Source organism: Ips typographus, linkage group LG16 (assembly GCF_016097725.1).
Source record: "Ips typographus isolate SLU linkage group LG16, UJ_Ityp_2.0, whole genome shotgun sequence".
NCBI classification, from domain to species: domain Eukaryota; kingdom Metazoa; phylum Arthropoda; class Insecta; order Coleoptera; family Curculionidae; genus Ips; species Ips typographus.
In genome coordinates, this window is record NC_138437.1 from 8962258 (window position 1) to 8984388 (window position 22131).

Here is a 22131-nt window from a genome sequence, read left to right on the forward strand (position 1 = left end):
CTTTTTTTTAATCTAGTTAATAATAGAAATTCTCAGCGTTAAGTAAAAAATAGTATGTATTACTAATTTACCTACTTTCTGACTGAGCTGTGAGGTTTAATTCCGTAATTTAGTCTGTTTTACACCAACCCCACATACGGCAAACCTAATACGTTTAAAATTTAAAATCCTACCCTTATTCACAGTCAATTTAAATATATGAGGTAAGTTTGAAATATTGTGGCGACACACCTGGCCTGGACGATCGTGCCTTTTATTATTAATCCGAATCTTTATTCAGCAAATATATTTGGTCAGTTTTAATGCATTCATATATTGCCTAAGACCCTTTAGGAATATGAATTTACATACAAATTTATTTCAGGTGGGGTATAAAGGGAAACTAAAAATCTCGTTGAGCAATAATTATGTTGAAAAAGCTGGGGAGAAAATTATTACCAGGCTAAAAAATTTCAAACACCACTAGGGGAGATTTTTTTATGTAAAACAAGCACGCGTATAGGAGGAAAATTGTATCGTTTCTTCTGTTTATTAAAACCTGAAGGCAGGGGTTGGTTCGCCGCCAACCAGAACGACATATTGCGTTGAAATATATTAATATGTAGAACATGATATACAAAATAAACGCGAGAGCAAAGCAGGAAGTGGAAAGCCTAACCGCCACAATAAGTGTCCTGATTTATATAGAGCGCATGTTAGGAAATTCTAATTTGGTTTAAAAAGTTTTTTCCCAATATTAGAGCAGTAAAACATAATTTAAAGTTAGGACGATACATTGTCCGCGAGTTTTCCGTTCAACAGACCCGAAAATAGAAATAAGTTTTGAAGAAAAAGTTCAGGAAGCGAGTACAACTCTTGCCATTTGGCTTGGGCATTCCCTCTCTCAAATATAAATCGACCTAATGAAGTTAGGAAACGTTGCCTGGCTTTGTAATGTCTTCAATTAGAATTCCCAGGCGTTGTCCTTCTGGTTTTTAATGGGGTTTTAAAATATTACTAGGTTACGCTGGCAAAATCGGGAACCTCTTCAGTCGGACAACTTTTTTTAATTCCCTCATCTGAGCCCTTTGTGCTACTTACATTGATGGAAAAGGGGACCTAAAATGTTACAATCTGGTAACCGACAGAAGCCAAGTGAGCAAGCGAATATCCGGAACTGGAAAAAGTCTTGATAAATTTTATCTAATTATGTGACAAAATTACGTTTGTCAGCGTTTAAGCGCATAAGTATAAAGCTCAATGGTTTCCAGTTGGTGGTTGTCACTTTGTTGATGCGATTTTTACACGGGTTTTAATTTCCAATTTACGCGGAAACTTTTTTTTGCACTGTGATAGTTGGAATTTAATTTCATTCTTTTGATTGATTTATTACCAGCTTTAGTGACACGAAATTGCAGGAACTTTGTAACTAAACGTTCAATAGACAAGTTTTTTTAGGAACAAAAGTAGTTTTTAAATTTTCCTGTACTTCCATATATTTTAGTCTGAAAGAAACATTAATTCAAACTACATAGTATAACCTAAATCAAAAACATCCTGGATAAAAGCAATAACAAAGACACTCCCGGCAAACAAAAAACAATATAAGTTTTCATTAGTTTTACAATTCGGTCGAGCTACAGCATGTTAGCCGTACTAACAATTAACTGCAAATCGTGGATTCTGGATTTTATAACGGCCGTAGCTTTGGAAACGACTAAATCCTAAAAAACTGCCACATTACGGCTCTATTTCTCCCAGTGGTCGCTCTAACGATATTTCATGCCCGCAGACCCCACAGGTGAGTGTAGAGCTTAAGCTGTAAAACCGGTGATGGATGCATAAAATCCTCGCTGCTTGACCGGTTACGGAAATAAATTAGTAACAATTTAGACTGTCGTCTTTTGGGACTGCCCTACACTTTAGCCTGAAGGCCTAATGTCCAGTCCCGCATTAAAATTATTCACCCAGAACCCTAGAGAAATATTCTAAGAATATTCTGTGCTGCTGTATGGAGACGATTTTATGGACGAACTCACTTAAAACATTAGTGGCAAATATAATACTGCTAAAAGTTTCTTCGAATATTCTTTCAAGCTAGACGTAATTCGCTAAGCGGATTAAATACCTACCAGAAAATATTTAATTACTTAATATCGGAGCGGTGTAAAGAACTTTTTGGCTTCTCCGGGGATTTACGAAATTAATACTATCAAAAGTCCTTAAAATATTTAAAGTCCGCTTAGAACAAAGCGAATAGTACCAAAGCGTATTTTGGAGCTTCCCGTTTCAAACTACTGAAACTTTAATCTCTTAAAAATATAGATTATTTAAGAGGAATCGCTAGAAGGTGTATGTATACACGTAGATAGCTGAAGTATAGATTTAGTGTCTTACACATGCACAGAGTAGATACACAACTTAATAATAATTAATTTTCAAAGACGAGGCTGTGCAGCTAATGCTGAAGAGATAGAGTATTAAGTTCTACAAAGTGAAAGAATTAAGGAACAGTAGCAAATCGTTTAATAAATTAGATACTTTCGTTTGTTACAGAGTTTTTCATAATTACAGGCTCTTGGATTCGTTTCGTAAAGGATTTCATTTCACAAAAAGATTTGGCTTAAAACTTTAATGCGGATTCAACTCGTAATTTGTTAAAATGTAAAGTATTTCTCCGGTATTTTCCTTCTTACTTTAATTCGCTTTTACCATTCCAACCGATTACGAATATTCGAATGAGGTTAAAAATAATCTGGATATAATTGGAAATTAGGTGATACAACTGACATTTGCACTAAATGAGTTTAATTGGCTGAACCATATTTTAAAATTAGTCCATTGTGATGTTATTTAATCATAATTTTCATATTATTAATTATGTTTATACACGTGGTGACATTTATGTCAGTTACGATCAATTACATAGGCTGTTTTAAGTGCTTTTTAAACCTAATCCCTTGATAACCACCTAATTGTTCCTATAAAAACTGTCCCACACATTAATAATTATTATTTGCCTGGCTCAGCGGACCATGACTAACTTTCTGGCTTATAGTTCACACATTCGGACAAAAACCCACTCATTATAGCGTATACCCCAGCAACTCTTAACAAAACGTAAAACTTTTTACAGCCGTGATACATTAATATTAATTAGTTCTGACATACATTAAAATGCTTTATTTGCATCATTTATATTGCAGTGGAGCTAAACCTCTGTATAAACTAATTAAAACCATTCATGTTGTATACGATAAGAAATTTTTTCCTGAATCCATAATTAAAGTCTCTTTATGAGTTACAAAATTTTATTTTAAGGTCTTTTTCAATAATTTTTTTTTGTTGCAAAATGTTGACTTTCTTAGGTCCTAAGATTGTTTATTTCATTTAATTTAAGGTTCTTTGGTATAAATATGCTATTTGTTGTGCATTGGAACCCTTATGGAGCAAAATACTGGAGCGCTTTTGCAGAGGTAAGAAGGTAATAGAGCAAAGCGAACGATTAGAGTACATGTTACATGGAAAATGCTTAGAATTTAAAAAACAACCCAAAAAAATACATTTTCATTTGAAATGCTTGACTTGGGTGTAATAACTTTTTTTGTTACACCCTGTATTATACATTTTTATAAAAAAGTGTCTCTCTTGAAAATGCAGTTGATTGTCTGAAGGGATGTTTCTAAAAACTTGGTTCGTTTTTGATGGGCCACCCTATCTTAGGGGGGTTAGTTATATTTAAACAAACAAACAGTGAAATTAAGTTTGAAAAAAATCTGAATGTTGGAGCGAGTTAAGAAGCAGAAGACAAGGTTTAAAAATTCTAATTGAAGCCATTACAATGCCAAACAACGTCGCCAAACTTCATTACGCCGATTTATATTTGAGAGAGAAAATTTAGAAGCTAAACGGCAAAAGTAAGCCTGTTCCCGTGAAACTTTTCTTTCAAAAGTAATTTCTATTTTAGGGTCTACTGAACGAAAAACTTGGCAGTGGCAATACGTTTTAGGAAGTAATTTGGCGGTCGTCGAAGTATTTCTTTTTAATATGACTGTACACATAACAAACTTCATTATAATTTGACTTATTTAGTTAATAGACTGACCGGGGAGATGAATTGCGGAATCCGAACTTCCACGTTAAAACTTTATCCGTATTTCTTTCACACGTAAACTATTTTTATTTACTGACGTGAGTTATTATTTCATGAGAATTATTAATGACAGTTTTATGCACGTATGAAATTGTTTTCAAATCGCATATGAAATATTTTTAATGATAGTCAATTGATGACCACTCGTTTGCAATATGGACTATGCACGAAGTGCCAGAATCAATCATTTGCTTGCTAATTGTTCCGTGATGTTTTCGAGTTACGAAAACATGCGATTTTTGATATAAATCACTGCGCCGCTAATAAAAATTTTGCAATTTATCACTTTAGAATTTTTTTTATTTATCCGATGAAAAGTTTTAATTTTGCAATGAGAACTTTTCCGGTAGTTTACAGGTCGCGGATTTGAATAAAGTATGACAGCAATTAAGATTTAAGGGAAAATTCAAATCATTCCAAAGTTCCACAACAGACATTTCAGACGAGTGCAAGTTCGGAAGCAATTTCTTGTTTTAAAGATTCCTGCAGGATTTATTACCTTTTATGTGACTTTCGAGTTAGAAAATACTTTAAGACAACTTTTTAAATCTCATATAAAACATTCTAACTCACCATATTCGTGGCCTTGCTGATTCCAATAATTTTCAGGATCTGAAACAAAAATTTCATGGTAAAATAAAAGTAACATTACAAAGTTAGCTTGGATAACTTTAAGGTTATTTGGCTTAGTTAGAATGAACGATAAGATATGTAAATCTTAATTTCAGTACAGGAGTTTTATTGCTGCAAAGCGCAAATAATTTTAGTAGTAAATTCAGCAACTGTCCCACACATTTAAAACGTTACAACTTATCACTTAGCAAAATTACTCCGGGGGGTTTGAACAAGAACCTCCAACATCCGCTGTTATAAACCATAAGATACTGAGAAATGTCTCAACTCACTCTTTATTTATGCGACAAAGTTCAAGATTTAATGGATGAAATTTCTATGAAACGAGGTTGCTTCAGGAACAATAGATTTGTTCGAACACTTTGATAGTTTTCCTTTCGCGACATCCATATGGAAAGAACTCTAATAGAAACATCTTATTCAGCATTCAACGGGCATCTTATTATGTTGTATTGTGACGTTACAAACTCGAGAGCAAAAGCTCCGTTTACCATTTAAGAGCATTTAAATCAAATGAACACTAATAACGCGCTTTCTATTCAGACAGTGCTGTCTGGTTTCTTTTTAGTTCGTTTACCGCCCTCGGCTGCAACACTTTCTTGTGACATTAAGATTTAAAAAAGAATGTTCACTCTGTTTTTATTTCCTCAATAATACAACTTTCCCAAGACGAAATTCCGCTGCCATAAAAGCCACAATAAACTACAACTTTATTTACTAAAGAAACTCTGGATTTTTCATGATGTCTATCGTGAAAAATTTTGCTGCCCGTTGGGGAAATATCTCGGTATCTACACCGCCTTCATGTCTGCGTTAATATCTTCAATGAAATACTGCATATATTTTTTTGTTGGGTCAACAATTTTCTTTTTTTGTACCAAGAATGCTTTTAAGCTTTAATCTGACGTTTTGATTAAAGTTTAGAAACTGAATAAGTAGGAATTGCAGCTAGTTGAATGGATATAAATACACAGAACAGGATACATTATTGAGTTTATCACTGTTACAATGATTGAAACAATCATTTTACTTAAGTAATAAAAAATGTTTCAATAAATATTATTGCATAAATACAACATTGGTCCTCATACGATAGGAACACCCAAGTTTGTCTTTACAAATATAGAGTCGGTTAAATGGGAAAAGTTTTAGAGAATGTTATGACTTATGACAAACTCAATGTGAAATGAGAAAATGTCTTATGTCTTTTAGTTTCTAAACCACGCCAATGGCAGTTTTGAAATGAAGACATAATTAAGGCACTTTTTTTAAGAAGAATTTGATGACGTTTTTAAAAAAGATGTGATGTATGTGTAATAATTTTGGTAAATCTTATGGACGCCATTTTTTTTGCATCATTGGAAAGAGTAAATAATGATTTTCTACATTACCGTGTAGAATATGAGTAGACAGTTATGTATATTAGGTTAACAATGTAGAAAATTGTTAATTTAAGGTTAGACTTAAATTGTAAATGGATGTTAATCATAGTCTGTTCCAGTTAAACCACTTAAGATAGTATAAAACTCCATACAGCAGATGACAAAAATCTTATCTCTACGAAGTTCTTAAAAAATTCGAATACATCTAAAATTATTTTTCGAGAAGAATTCTACATGACTTTGGCCGTGTAGAATGTAATTAAGGCCTTAAAAAATTTCACATTTCACCGACTCTGTATCTGTAAAGAAGAACAAATTTCCTACCTATACCCCAATTTGGCACCTTGTATTGTGAAGTGTGAAGAAACACATACAATCTGGTATATAAACAAACATTTCTGGCTTTATCCCGTTAATCAGAGTACCATGTTAGCTTCAGCGCGGCTTGATTTGTCACTAATCACTTGAATCATCAGCGCGATTAAATTTCCTCTAGAGTTGACGTAAACTTTGTATAAATGAGCGGTAAACTTATTCATAATAGCCGTTAATTCACTTATTGAATTAGGAGTTATATAGACATACACACAGCTCTACGGTTCAGCGAGGTAAGCTTGGATTTGAAATGCAATTTCTACTTAACCACATCGATTAAATTTACATTATTGCTGGAATAAAATCATCTTAATCTGTAGTTATGAAAAGGTTATCTATGTGTAAGTTAAAGTTCGTTTTTGTAATAGATTAATGTAAAAAGTTTTCACTTTACTGGAGTAAACTTAGACCATTAAGGGTGCTAAGTACGGTTTTTGGGCGACACTCGTTCGTCGCCTTGCGTTGGAAATATTAAACTTTTCTAAATGTCACCCAGATACTTACTTATAATTTTTCAAGATTTAGAGGTTAGGTACCGACGCTTTACAAATCCGTCCCATTCCCGAGAAAATTTATGTCTCGCACGGTTTTTCTTCCGTTGTATTTTATTTTTAATAGTCTCGGGTACGTTTGTTGCTCTCTGATCCTTTTAGCAATGTTGTTGGTCTACAAATTATATTCTTCAAATTTGTCACGTCGAGAGAAGACACATAGAAGGAAACTTCCCAAACGACCTCATCAATATTTATGAATAAATACGAAAATGAAAAGTTGCTACGTGAATGAGATAATACTGGAAAACGAATTTTAATATCCTTTTCAAACTTTCTTTTGATCGTTCCTAAAAAATTAGGTTAGGTTAGGCGAAAATAAAGTGTGAAATAAAGATTTATAAATAATAACGTTGACCTTTCTAGTGACGTATCATTTTCCTTAACGAGATTTGGTGGACGTCGACCTTATGTTTTACTGTAAAATATGAGCGTTATCAGGCCGGGAAAGATAAACAACTGGATGGGATCTTTTTAGTCCGAAAGGTAAAATAAATAAATCACTGACATTTTAGAGTAAGAAAAAGGGAAATTATTCGTACAAATCCCTCGGGTGTGGGAAATGTCACATCTGTTCTCTGATGTAATTTCAGCAGTATATCAAAGACGATTTTGGAGTCGCTGCTTAATTTTATGACGTTTGCTCTTGAATCATCATTAACAGTTCGATCTGTTGAAAATTGAATTAAACGTCTTCGACTTTGAAGTTCACTCTCAAAAGGGAACAATTAGAGAGAAGAAAAAAATTATGCTAGTAGAGCACGTATGTTCATCGAGTCTGATTGCTATTTGGATTGCTTTCTTTATTCAGACATTTTCCCTTTTGTAGTGAAAAGCTGTTGAAATTGCGATGTTTTTAAAACACGAAACTTTTTATGGTGTATGTACGTGTTTAACATTTTAAATTGGTTTTAGGTTCGTACGATAAATACACAATGTTCCTGGAGAGACGTAATATTGAATTTAAAATGGATTTTACGCGCTATTAAAGTATACTTGAAAATGAACAGTGAGGTGTGAATTTGGCACGGTGCATATGGGAAAAGCAGTAAAGTATTACTAGGAATAAAATCGATAATGCAGCATCTGCTTTTTTCTTTCGCTTGTCAAATTTTCAGGTCAGCTCGGACCGTTAATTTTATTTTAGGAGGATAAAGTGCAAATTAAAACCTACTGCGGAAATAATTTAACTTTATTCGGAGAAAATCGAACTTGTAAATTATGTTTAAATAAATTCGATGCCTCTCGTGCGATCTGTTTTAGTCACGTTCAGTCGAAACAACCTAAACGTTGTTACACGAATTAACATAAATTTTGCATTTTTAGCTTAAAATGTTTACCTCCATATATTTAAATATCGGACACCTATTTAACTATCCGATGAAAATATAACTCCCCTAATATATTCTCGTTTAATTGACATTTCAAATGAACATATTGCATTATGCGTATAATCTACGCTTTACCTATTTATCATGCTCGCTCATTTTAAATCCACTACTCCACACAGATTTGAGGTTTTATTTGCTGAAATCCAATTGTTTTATACTAACCTTCCATTTAGTGTTCAAAATCCGTCAAATCTTCCTATTCTACATGTACCGGTATATATTAAACAAACATATGCGTCAATATGTTCACGTCCATCTGCTAAATATTATTTCTCACCTAAAATAGGTCAAAGGACCTAACTTTCTCTTCTGTCAAGACTTCGGAAATTTGCGATCCCATTCCAAGTTATCACTTAGTGAAATTACTCTTGGGGTTTCTCTATTAAAAGTCCGACCGTGATTACAAATGTCAGACCTCACTTTTTCTTTGAAATAGTATACGAAAGAATTTTGATTTTTTTAGATTGCGCGAACGGTTATTATTTTCATTTCAGATATTTTTCAGTGGCTTGAAAGAGGAGACATACCGACTGAATCACTGTAGTAACTTAGAATTATAGCTTTAGGCCTGACGGAATTGTTTTGTGAATTACTGAGAGATAATATTAAAATTACCTAAGCCAAGGAATAAAATGGCTCCAAAAATATGTGTCTTGGCAAATTTTTTTTCTTCTTTTCAATTAGTGAAAAATGGAGTAATCTATCCACAACCAACAAGAAGGAAAAATGGTGCTAACAATATAAGTAATAAGCCAATCAATAGCTGAATGATTTAATGAACTTGTAGCCACATGGAAATTTGACAAACATAACCATTTTATGTCGTTACAGCCTATTTTTGCTTGACATCATTCGTGAAACTTATGGCAAATTCCATTATTTCAGTGATGTGTTTCAAGCTAACCACGACCATACCCTGTACATGTGAGTAAACTTGATGTAAATACCTCACTTATTTCACAAACTTTGTGAAAAGGACAGACTTTCAGACAATTGGAGAATATTAAAACGTTTTAGCGCCAGCAGTGGAGTGAAGTATTTAAACTCGATTTGAGAGTCAAATATAAAACGATGGAAAATTGCAGCCAGTTAATTTTTCGCGAATAAATTTGTAACGAATTAATAAAACTTTTACTTAACACCTTAAACCTCTAGAATGTGCATCTTAGTTGGTTTTTCATTATAAATCAGGTAATTTTCTAGCTGTGCAGGTATCAACTAATTTTGCTGCGAACTAATTGAATTGGAGGGAAATTAAGCGAAGAGGTAATGGACGCGAATGATTCGGACAGGGTCATTTTGAACTTTAGAGAAAACTTTTTAACTTTGAAAGCTCCAAGTCGAGGCACTTTAGTTTAATAGGTCGGTTTGTGGAAACGCAATCGTGAATTACTTTGCTAATGGTTTTTATTTGTACATAAAAGTGAATATCCAGTACAGTGGTAAGTTTATTAGCCTTTATAAATAACCCACTCGGCGATTTTTATTTCTAGGCGGCCAAAAAGTGAAGATATCTCCTGCAATTTTTACCGGTTGTAGCATTAGATCCCCGATATATTTTAAAGAAAAACCTGGAAACGTCAGCAACATAAAATTCAATTACGTGACCACATCTTTTTATATGACTATAAGTTAGATTTATGTTTTGGTCCACGCTCGTTTTTAACAAAACCGAAAACAAAAAAGGACTTTTAAAAATTATCTTTAGGCAGTTTTTTTTTGTCTAAACCTAGATTAAATTTGAACGTCAAGAAACTACAACCGGCACTCAGACTTTCGGCAAACCGCATCCTTTAATGTAGCTCCGTTAGAAAGCCAGATCAATAAAGTTCGTAGCGAAAACATGCAGTGAAATTGCAAAAGTTAATGACGACATTCGGGAAAGCCTTGGAATAAAATTGTAATTTAGCTTAGGTTTGATTTTCATGTATCGTTACAAATCAAAACGGATATTTTCGTGATTATAAGTTTTAAAGTAATTTGCAAACTTAATATCTCGCTTCATAAATGCGATCCACTTTGGAGTAATCCTAATAATCCCTATAACGAGAAAAGTGTATTGCATAATACTGATTAATTATTTATTTATTCAAGTTGAAAGCAAAAAAAGAGTCAAATAAAATAATGAGAATTATAAGAAATTTCTTGAGTGAGCTAATTAATTACTTAGTTACCTAAGGAACAATTTCTAAAGTAAATATTTATAATCAAATCTAAGCTTGAAAATTCCCTTTGTAACTTCAATAGTGACTCCCGACAAATCCTCCTCCAGTAAATATTTCGTGTAATGCGGTTTTAAACCAAATTTCAACCTCTTTGATATCCTACAATTGCTTGAAATTTGTCTCCTCTTAGAGAGAATACATAGGAATAAGTGGAGAACGTTCAGGGCTATTTACATAATATTTACACATACGATGCACATTTTCTCTGATATAGCGAAAGTATTCCAGCCACGGCAAGCGACGTAATCTTAATTCAGTACTGACATAAATTCACTCAATAAAATTGCTTTAGAAATTTTTTAGCTGCTGTATAAGGTTTTCGGGGTGTATAGAGATAGTGTGCATTCATCTAAATAGAGGAAAAATATGAGTTGTACTGGTGCATAAATAATGAATGTACTGGGTCATGTATTTACAACCGGTTTAACTAACGCATGGAATATAGTATCGGATATACATGTTCCAAATCAATCCTGATTCAAGGCACTAAGCCTTATTGCCTATTCGTGATAACTGCACCTGCCTATTTGGGAGATATATCAGAATTTATTGTTTTTGGAAATTACTAGCTGTCACTCCACGGATCTTCGGTGAGATTATACCAAGCTCCTTTAAGTTAAATATTAATAAACCTGTGACATATTAAAATGAGTCGATATTTACATGCAGCCTTGCAATTTAAATCTGGAACGTGGGGGAGTACCAGATTCTCATTAACGCATCCTAAATATAAATCTGCTTTATTTTAGGAGGGAAAAATGATAACAGCGAGACGACATTTAATTTTGTTTATCTCCTTATTTATGAACGGTGTAGAGAAAATTGAGTGGGATTCTATTTTGTGCTTCAAGAAAAAGCGAATTTATTGGACTCGGTGAAATGAGAATACAGTTCACAAATGATTAATCTTGCCATGCGTTATACAAAGATAAAATCAGCAAACAGATATTCAATTTCACTAATCAGTTCAATATTTGCTTGCTAGCTGCTAATTATGTTAATTTCATCGATTGGAAGCTCACTCATTTGAAGCTTATTTAACTTGCAAACACTGGAGGGTTTTCTTTAAAATCTACTCAGTCTAACAATATGTTATAAAACACGTTCCCGGGCTCTGACGCAATATCGATTTTCTAGTTCTTGCAATTCATTTTATTTAATTAAAACCGAATCGACTGTTAATATTCTGACATAAAGGTAATTAGGCCAATCGGTTGCGTTTTTAATCTCACACCTAATTTAATATCTGTTATAACCCAAAACATTAGTAAAATAAATCGGCGATTCATTTTGTACACTCGGTGCTCCAGCAGCTACTTAGCTAATCTCCCTGGCTTAAAACTTTAATACTTTCAAAGAGCTAAAGGTTATACTCGGTTTTAAAGTACACAACCGCAAAATCATTCCCTTTGAAACCGGTTATGTCAAATGGAGCTTTTAAGGTGTGTTCTAGAGTAAAACTTGGACAGAAAAATATCATGTTGTCTATATTTTGCATTGCAAAAAAAGTTTTTTTAGTAGTGAACATGCGTAGAGTATATTAACATTTTTTTTTACGAAAATCTATTGAAATTTTGAAAAAAAGTTTGTATACAGGGTGTTTTTTACATATCGTTTGCCACTGCTTTTATGATAACTTCTATGATTAAAATCAACAATTGTTATGTAAAAAAGAACAAGTTCGCTTCAGCTTTTGATAATTAGTTAATTTTTATGTTGTTTAAGGGCATGCACCGAAATGGTTTTTATTTTTTTTTCTCGAAAACGAAGCAAGACACGAGAAAGTATCAAGTTGTATTTTCAATTGCTTAATGCAAAAAAAATAAATATTTTTCAAAAAAAGTCAGTGGCGCACTTTTTTTTCTCTTTTTTATTCGTGATATTAAACCCTGCCAAATTTCAATAAAATCAGCCGAATGGTCTTTGAGATATTATTAAAAAAAAGTTTTTTAGAAAAAACTTTGACACCCTGTATCTTGAAAACCTAGCATTGCAGACTCAGGTTTATATGAAACTTTAGCAATTAAATATGCCAAGGAATCACACTCTTTGTACATGATATTTAGGAACACCCTGTATATGACGTTTGTGAATTAAGGTGTCAAAAAAAAAGAGGACATAATTTAGGTACATAGTTGTTTTAATGAATTACACGAGACATTTTTGTCCACTTTACATCACTTTTGTGTCTTGCTTTTAATTATTTTCATATTTTGAGCTGATTTTATAAGAAACTCAGAAACTATAGTTGATAGCTTTAGTTAAATGGAGGCAAAGTTGCGCATCTTATTGCTAAATAATTCGATAAAACAAAATCCAAAAATTTTAATAATTAAGTTCATTAATTCTTTGAAAAAGACAGTTTGTTATTTTTTTTTCATTCATTTTAAGAAAAAAGAATCTTTTTGGTTAATTATTTATTTTTGATATTCACACGTTTGAATTCGAGGTTGAGTTTTGATGAAACAGCTTAAACTTTATTTTTAGTGTTAAAAAGAGCGAAACCTAATTATTAAATCATATCAAATTAAATTATCTACTCATTATGACAACATATAAATTCCAAAATGCATATTTTTTATAAAACACAAGTACCTAAGTACACTAGGTATAATTTTTTTACAACATTATTTTCTTGCATAACATAAAAAAGTGCCTCCAGAAGGTGCCATTGATTTTCCAAAATATAAAAAAAATATAATAGAAATTTGTCTTTTAGGGTTTTTGTGGGATGTAAAGAAAATATTCAGAATTTTTTTTTTGCAATAAAATGCGCAACTTTACCTCCTTTTAACTAAAGCCTTATCAACTAGTTTCTGAGATAGCATTGCTAATGCATCGAATTTGTAACACCCTGTATATACGTGAAATTTTCTGGTACTAGTATCACATAGTCATCCAATAGACTAGCTATTTAATCAACATTTGAAACCACTAAATGGTTTGCCCAGTTATGGGAATCACTTGTCAATATTTGAAAATTCTTAGCCCAAATCACTCTGAAATTAACCCATACATTCAAATTCAGCTTTATTAACCATTTTCCAAGTTAGAGTCAAGCTCATTAAGTTATAATATTTACACCACTAGAAACAATAACAAAAAATTTTACTTTTTACCGTGTCTAATTATATAGTGGTAACAAACAGCTACTAATTGACTAAAAGTATTACCGTTATTTATTAAGAGACCCGTATATTAGCTAATGAACCCGACTTCAAAATGTAGTAATTAAAAAAAATTTGTAACGTTACTCGCTAAGTACAAAGCACCAGTCAGTTGACATAACCAAATTAAAGATACGCCGGGAAACAGTAAATTATATAAACGCTCGTACGCTTAGAATTCGCTTTAAATTATTTTTAACCATCGGAGTCTTTGCTGTTTGTTTTTTGATTAAAACTTTTAATTTGTTTTCCCGACGGAACACGTTCGGTAGCGTTAAATTTTTCAGTTGGGCAAGACGCAATAAAAATCAGATGCGAATAATTGCTGGCAAAACACTGCAAATGTCTCGTTCGGGAAATGTTTGTGCTGTAGAATGATAGAAGCAAATGTTTTTTATGGTCTCTTGGGTTGATTGTATTTTGAGTTTGTTTGTTTATTGTTAATGGGGTTAGCAATATAAATTTTTAAGGGGGAGCAATATACTTTAATCCTTATCTTGCGAAAAACAAATGCGAATGCATTAAATAGACAAATTCCAATTAACAATATGGCTGGCTGGAGGAATTATTATCCATTAATTAAGACAGCTAAATTGGTTTCTTGCAAATTTCGGCTAGGAAATTAAAGGAAACGTCTCTGAAACCAAAACTGTGACTATTTTTAGTTGGTTTATAAATCCACCAACATCATACAGCTATATTCAGTAATCAAATTATAATTTAGTAACTTAATGAGCCTTGTTTGATCGGTTAAATGAAAAATTACAAAAGATTTCAGTTTTGCAACAAAAAATTATGTAGGAATAAATGTCAGCTCGAGGGGGATAAAAATGGAATTTTAAAAAAGTTTCAGACCCAAAGCCTTTACGAATAAACCCTTACAAATAATAATTAATTACGAATTTGCGCGAAGGATCAGAGCAAAATGGTTCTCGATCGCAGATAACTTGATTTTGTAAAGATATTGAAATACCTTTTCCACCCTAATTTTTAGAAATAACCCACGTAAATGATGCCTGATATTTTTTTAAATCCGCATTCTACGACCCAGACATTTCTACGCAAATTCGGGTTTACATAAAGTGAAATCAGTGCCGCACACAAATACAGACGTATCATATGTGCCGAAAAACAACGGCATTGTGAATTTTCATTCAGTCCAGGCCTCGCCATTCATTAGATTTAAATTTCTATATTTAGAGTTGCAACGGGTCCCCATTTTTATATTCAATGTCGCGCTCGAGCTTAATATCAGGACATCAGAGCTATAAACGTGGAAATGTTGCCTAACGAAATCTCTGTATTACACCGAATTACACATGATTCGTTTTTTTCTAACAACCCAACTGCAATGGCTTTCCCGGAAAATGTCCCAATTTTTTAATCCTATAAGTAATTTAGTATTACAGTGTGACTTAACCTGGTTTTGTTCCACCTCACATTTTAACATAATTAGTAAAGACCACTTAAAGCTCAGTTTAAGGTTTTATTAAGGGCAGTTTTATGTGCCCAGTATCATTTCTCCATTTTACTATGCACTTATCGCAAAAGAAAAACATAAAACGTTTTCATGGTATAAAAATTTCCCAGCCTTATCGGATTATTCTAGAGATTCCGTTAAAGAAAACAATTAGGAAATTCGCTCGAAGAGTTACAAAACAAGATCTTACTCTTTCCCCGTTAGCTCTCGAATTCGGACCCGAAAGTATCTTACAAGCCAATTAGAGTTAATTAACTCTGGAATTGTTGCTACACTCCCGGTTTCCTTAGCCGTCAGGAATTTATAACCAGTTATGAGTTTTAAATTGAAGTTTTAGTAAAAATACTTCCGCCAGTGGTTTGCCTGCTAATAATGAAAGATTATATTCAGCTGAGATCAACAACCTCCTCAGGGCATTTCCCTGTACTCATTGAAGCCAAAAAAATTTGCTATCGACCACTTCACACCAGAAACGTCAAAACTAATAGACAAGAAAGTGATTGACGCGATTCGATTTGATGTCTCGTTCGTTGAGAATCCAATATACTTTAAAAAAATCCCCGGGCAAAGGTTTGAAAGAAATTTGTTCGTTTCATTTCGCTATGAAATTCGCTACGGTGCCATATCTGATAATCTTGTGGATTTTCCCCTTACAAGCGTGCACGCTTCCTCCCTTATAACACAATACCCCCGAGCATAAAGGGTTTTTTTTTCTTTCGATCGTTATCCAAGATTAATAACCTATACAAAACATGTGTTCTGGGGATATACCGACGAAAAACCGTTTTCTTTAATTGGGTTTCGATTTGATTGCTTTCGTTTATTTAAATATTTGAGCCATTTTTTATTCCAGCTCTAATTGTTATAAACCATATTTAATTAGTGTATTTTGCAATGAGAAGAGAAGGTAATTTGGTTCAGTGTAAGGTTTAAAATATTTGTCATAAAAATGTATGTATCACTCCCAGAATACACTAACCTAACCTAAAATTAATAACGAAGTAAGAAACCGAGGGTTTTCAACCCTTTTTTTTTTATAAATATCATAGTATCTTTTATTACACACATAAAATAAATAGTAGAAATATTGCAAAACAAAACTGACTGTCAAAACAATACTTGAAATTACTCGAATGATTGCAGATAATGCTCTATTTTATTTTTTATTAATAAAACATAGTAAAGCACTCTAAACGTCACCATAGCCTCTAACAACCAAATTTACCCAATTAGTTGATGACACGTGTGCAAACAAATTAATAATTGTTTTCTCTGTCATTTTAAAGTGCCGCATGTCATTCCAAAAATACTAGTTCATTTCCAGTATTATTCAAAAGGCCCATGAATGAATTGATGAATGAATGAATGAATATAATAAGGCCCATTAGACGATTTTCTGTTGTCTCAAATTAGTTAGAATCACACAGCAAATTACTCAATAAAATCAAAAAGTCCTAATAAAAAGCCTTAGTAAATGTATTAGAGCAATGTAGGATAAGATTTTTCTAATTATTTAATCATTTGTTTTTATTATTATTCCATCACTATTCTGTGCACCTGAAAAACAAAAAATAGATTATTTAATAATCTGCTATTCTTGTTTATTATTAATTTATCAGATAGTCACAATTTTTAGGATCTAAGCAGTCTACCAACTTAAATCTCTTTAAAAATGCACTATTTTTCCAGTCTTATAGAAAGAAGTAGGAGTGACATTTAGTAGGAGTGGGACTTCCCTAATTTTAAATTTTCTTTTAAATTCAGGCACAATTTACAGTCCATAAGCTTAACAAAATTACAATTCAACTAGTGTGAAAGACAAGGATGAAATCTTTTAATTCATCTTACGACTGTGTCACAGTAATCGATCGGTCTAATTCCCAGCTTTGGAGTCGCAGGAGTGACATTTAAAGCGGATGGTCAGTAAACATATTTCAGCCTTGTCTACCAGCATGAATAGCGTGTAGATTTGTCTAGTTAGCAAGCATGTAACTGTTAATATGTTTCCAGCTCTGCACTCTGTTTAGGGAACTGTTTATAGCCTATGGGCCTGATTTAGGGCTTCAGTATTCAGGTTTAATTTCGCTAAATGAGCGTTAACGTTAGCTTAATGCTAGAACAAATTAAAAAAAGTTGTCAGTGCATTTGTGTTTTTGTAAAACTTTCTTTTCAGGTAAAAACCTGAAACTTTGATGAATATCAACCAAAAAAAATCAATTTTCAAATTAACGACCATTTGCCGTGCCAGACGACTGTTAAGCAGTGGTTACATTAGCTGCCGTTGAATCAATAGGGATTTTGAAATGAAAAAAAATATTTATCTTTGTTCGCTTTAAAAGGACTTACCTGGTGCTGGATTTAGGTTGGGCCTGTTCTGTTGAACATCTGAAAGAAAACAGAAAGAGGATTTTAGTAGGAATTGCGGAACCGTAAAAGTGCAATCAAACAGCTTTGCGAAACAAAATGAAAACTTTTACAACCTCAATCAAGTGAGAAATCAGAAGATGCGAACGCAAATTGAGCAAAAATAGAAATTCTCCCTGATTTCCCCGTTTTATCGCTTCCGTTATTTGCTTACTTCTTAAGATTTTAAATGAATTGACACATGGCCTATTTATCATTCACGGTGGATAAACTCATCGCCTGTATTGCCTTTTAGGGACTGCGATTTCGAAATTTGTTATTCGGGTCTTCTGAATCGGCTAATTAGGAATTTTCTTGGAAAAGGAGAATTTTGTGCCAAGAAAGAGGCAGCCTTTCAAACGCAAAAAATAACAGCGCTTTAAATTCTGGCTGTTTCCATAGCTCCAGGAGTTACATACACTATTTCCTTAAAGATTTCGTAGAAAGCACTTTATCTGGCTGTATAAATCACTCACCAGCTGTAATCAAGCTCCCTTTTCACAGCTTCTTTTTAAGAAATCGGAACAGCTCTACATTTAATTTTAGTCGTTAACAAAGACAGAGAGCAGGTGCCAGCCGAAATAAATAAAACGCTTTTCTGATGTGTATGAAAACAAAAGGAAAATGCCTTCGGCCATTTTATTTCGTCTTAATTTTTACAAGATTTTAACTTTTCCAGTCAACTGAATAAGCTTGTGTATCTACAAAACAAAGAAGAGTACACGTTCTTTTATGTCACCTTCTTGTTTATTAACATCACGCTAGGCGCGTAGTTTCAAGAGACCTATTTTCATTACTACACCAAACTTGAATGCATGCAAAAATAGTAACTAGCTTATTTAATTTCCTGCAATGTTTTTTGAGATGACTTTCATATTGCTACAGCCAATTAGTGTCTGAGTTTGTGTACAGAAAATAAAATTTGAAAACGTAATTAAAATTGTAGTAATAATTGAGCAAAATAATATAATAATAAACTTGTACAAAACACACCACAAACCGTCACAGAGACATATTTTAAACCAGATTTCCAAGTTTTCTTAAGTAGTAGCTGAAAGCGCTTTCGGCATGATGAAAGTAAATTTAAACGTTCCGAGATTCGGAGTTGTGTTTGTTTGCACAATTTTTCCGGTTATGAGTCGCCCAAACCTCAAATTAAATTTAAGGAAAATTGCCGGTTATGTTTGATTTTCATAGAATGTTAAAAAGAAAGTTTGAGTAAATGGAGTTCTTTCTTTACTCAGCGTGTTTAAAACACTTGGGACCCCCGAAATTAATTTTGACATTGTTTAAACTGAAATTTGTTTACACGTTAAATTAATAACGTATAAATGTCCAGGTTTTGTTTGCTAAGCAGGACTAGAAATGGTAAAAATGTTACCTTACTTAAATTTGTTAGGGTATTGAAGTTTTCTAATCCTAGTGCATGTTAAGAACCAATAAACTTCAAATCACCTTAAAAGGGTTGAAAGCCATTGATTACTATATCAGAGCGGTATACACCGAGATTTTATCTGTGATTGAAAATCTCCCTTGTACCAACACCACCTAGCCTCGTCAAAACAGGACGTTCATCGGCTTATTTGCACATAACGATAAATTAAATAGCAAAACGTGTCACTCTAGCGTTATCATCGAATTTCATCCGTTTAGAACCCATATTTCGGACCAAATTTCACACAAACTAAGCGCGTGTATCTAAAGCATATGGATGTGACATACACAATTAGCAGATGTATCTGGAATGGTAATTAAATGATAACTAACGCTTATATCAAAACAACTTTAGAGTTAGTTAACTAATTGAAAAAAAAACACTGTCATGCAATTAATACATACAGTGGTAGTAAAGCATAATCCCAGAGGCCAGCACAAATACAGATGCTACAAGAACCAACATTAACAGCAAGATGGTAGGCCTGCACCAAACAGCCCAAATTGAAGTACTGGTACTTCCTGAAGATGCATTAGTCTTCCTTTTCCCTTTACACCCACAACAAAATGACTGCTCCTCTTCTTCTTCACTTGGTTGAACATTAGGTTGTGCGTTGGGTGTACTCTGAGCTCCATTCCCGTTATGCGCGGTATGACTATTGTTTTGTACGACGCAATGAGTATTGTTCTGCGCAGTAGATGTCCGAACCACGGCACTACTCCCGGACGCGTTAACTACCACACCTGCGCGCGCTATCTGCGTTCTTTGAGGAACGAAGCCGTCTTCGTCGTTATATGGAATCCGTTCTGCGCGTAGCGGATCCGTGTACGTAATGTGAGTGTCGTGGTACTCGGTACCTGCGCATCGTTCCACATAACGATCATTTAATGGTTCGTGGAAATTCACGTTGTATCTGGGCGGTTCATGGTAAACCCCGTAAGAGTCAATCACTCGAGTGGGATGCGCGGAATGAGGCGCATGACCGTACATATGTTGCCTCATTGCATCGGCAATGCAATTACGTTGGAGGTTCGGTATTCTTCAGCAAGGTTATTGTTAGTTTTGGCATGTTTTGGCAGGTGTTAGTCACTTCACATTCTGAAACAAAGTTAGTAAGATTAATTTGGTTTTAGAGGAGTAGGATAGTGTGTTTTCTAATGAACTAAATTACTAGAAACTACGCTGTAGTTTAGACCTGTTTATTCCAGCAAGACCAAAATTTAAGTCAAACAAGATCAAAAGTAAATTAACACAGCATTTGCTCTGTACCGTATGAATAAAATGAGACTAAATGTTCTAGCTTTTATGGTTTTAAAAGTAAAAACTAGATTTTTAGTATTTGAGCTGTTGATTTAATTAAAGGGTAAAGCAACAGAGACGAATGAAGTAACGAGTTTTAGAGGGCAAAGCGTGCAGATTTAATTAGGGTGATGAAATTTAATAGAAAAACAATTGAACATTTTGGAGAATCCCAGCGAGTGCATTTAATTTGCTTATACGGAAAATTTAGCTAAAATTACTGTACACTAGCTTCGATAATTTTATTTGAAACTCCAAAATGGTTTTAGCGATATTGAATTAAATTGAATTTTCCTGTTCAATGTTAATGACAGATTCGATTTGAGCAATTATCCGGGCAAGGGAAAACGTTAGTTTTCAGACGGAAAACAGCAACAGTGCAATCAAAACACACGGTCGAAGTCAAAACGGAAATTGCTGATCCCATCTAGAGAGGTGACCCATTTTTTCCATCTTATATGTACCCTCCTCGCTAAACTCAGCAAACATTTAAATGCCATTTGGGAGTTCAAAAGTGTTTACGAACAACAAATATTTTGTTTTTTAGCATGGGTCTGACCCGTTTTAAACGTTTTCAGCTGAAAGTTTGCGGTAAGGTGAATCCAGCTACGGACTAGTTGAAAAATACAAAGATAAATGATGGACGACAGAAAATAAGATTGATGATTGTGGTTGGCTTGGTGCCTCTAGACTTTTCAGAGTGTGTGGATACGTCAACAAAACTACACGTGTACATTTTCGGTAACAGCCTAAGAATTTGCTGTTATTGTTAATAACGCTTATTTTGATCGATTTGTTTTACTCTTTGACTGTGATAAATTCGGTTTATTCGTGTTGGTAAAGGCCTTAGCGGAATATTAACGACCTCTCAAAATTACTCCCGTTCTTTGTTAAGTTCAGTGAAACAAGCGTCGCACCGACATTCGTTATTTAATTTTCGCCATATTTCAGTATGAACTTGTCAAATATTTTATAACTTGCCCACTGCCGGCATTAATTTAGCCGTACAGTCCGGAATGAAACTCGTTACACATGTAAACACACTTTCACGACTCAAATTACAACCACGATCATGGAAAATGGCATATGGTGACAAACAGCCACGAGCAAATTTCCTATATCTTATTTAACTAATTTATTAGTATAGTTAAATAACTAGTAACAATATAAAAAACTAACCAGTTTAGCTCAAGTTTAAGTTAAGATGGGAAAAACCAAACCTACAAAGTTTCAATCAATTATGTTCTACATCTATTCTAATTATGTTCTTTTAGATTTTTTTACTCTTTTTTAGGTTAAGTTTTAGTAATGTTACCATTGTATTCTTTTTTCTGTATATATTATATTGATTGATTGATTGATTGAATTAAGTAAGGAAAAAAGAATGAACCTAAAAAAAATACTAAGAGTCTTACTCAAGATAAAATAATAAAGTTTCAAAAATAAATATAAATGAAAAAAACTGGTTAATCATATTGAAACAAATTATGTACAATACTTTTCCTCGATATTTACCCAATGAATTAAAATTACCCAACCGGAACTTCACTTAATAAACCGGCAACAGTAAATCACCTAATGATAGTTAATTTACATTATACAATTAGGAGCATTATAGAGATAGCGCATAATATAATTCACAGTGTTTGCACCTGTTC

The 22131-nt window shown here is 33.2% G+C and overlaps 1 protein-coding gene across 11 annotated transcripts in view; it reads right to left on the reverse strand.

Annotated features, from left to right (window-relative positions):
• LOC145738903 (agrin-like) overlaps positions 1–22131 on the reverse strand; it is a 79761-nt gene that overhangs the window by 41235 nt on the left and 16395 nt on the right. For 8 of the 11 annotated variants that reach the window (XM_081994054.1, XM_081994049.1, XM_081994050.1 and 5 more), the window contains exons 2-4: positions 19579–20272; positions 17683–17721; positions 4706–4744 (exon numbers count right to left, since the gene is read on the reverse strand). In XM_081994054.1, the coding sequence (XP_081850180.1) occupies positions 4706–4744; positions 17683–17721; positions 19579–20176 (676 nt within the window). In that variant the 5' untranslated portion in view covers positions 20177–20272. The remainder of the gene's footprint in view (positions 1–4705; positions 4745–17682; positions 17722–19578; positions 20273–22131) is intronic. The other 3 variants (XM_081994056.1, XM_081994051.1, XM_081994057.1) reach the window with 3 other exon arrangements.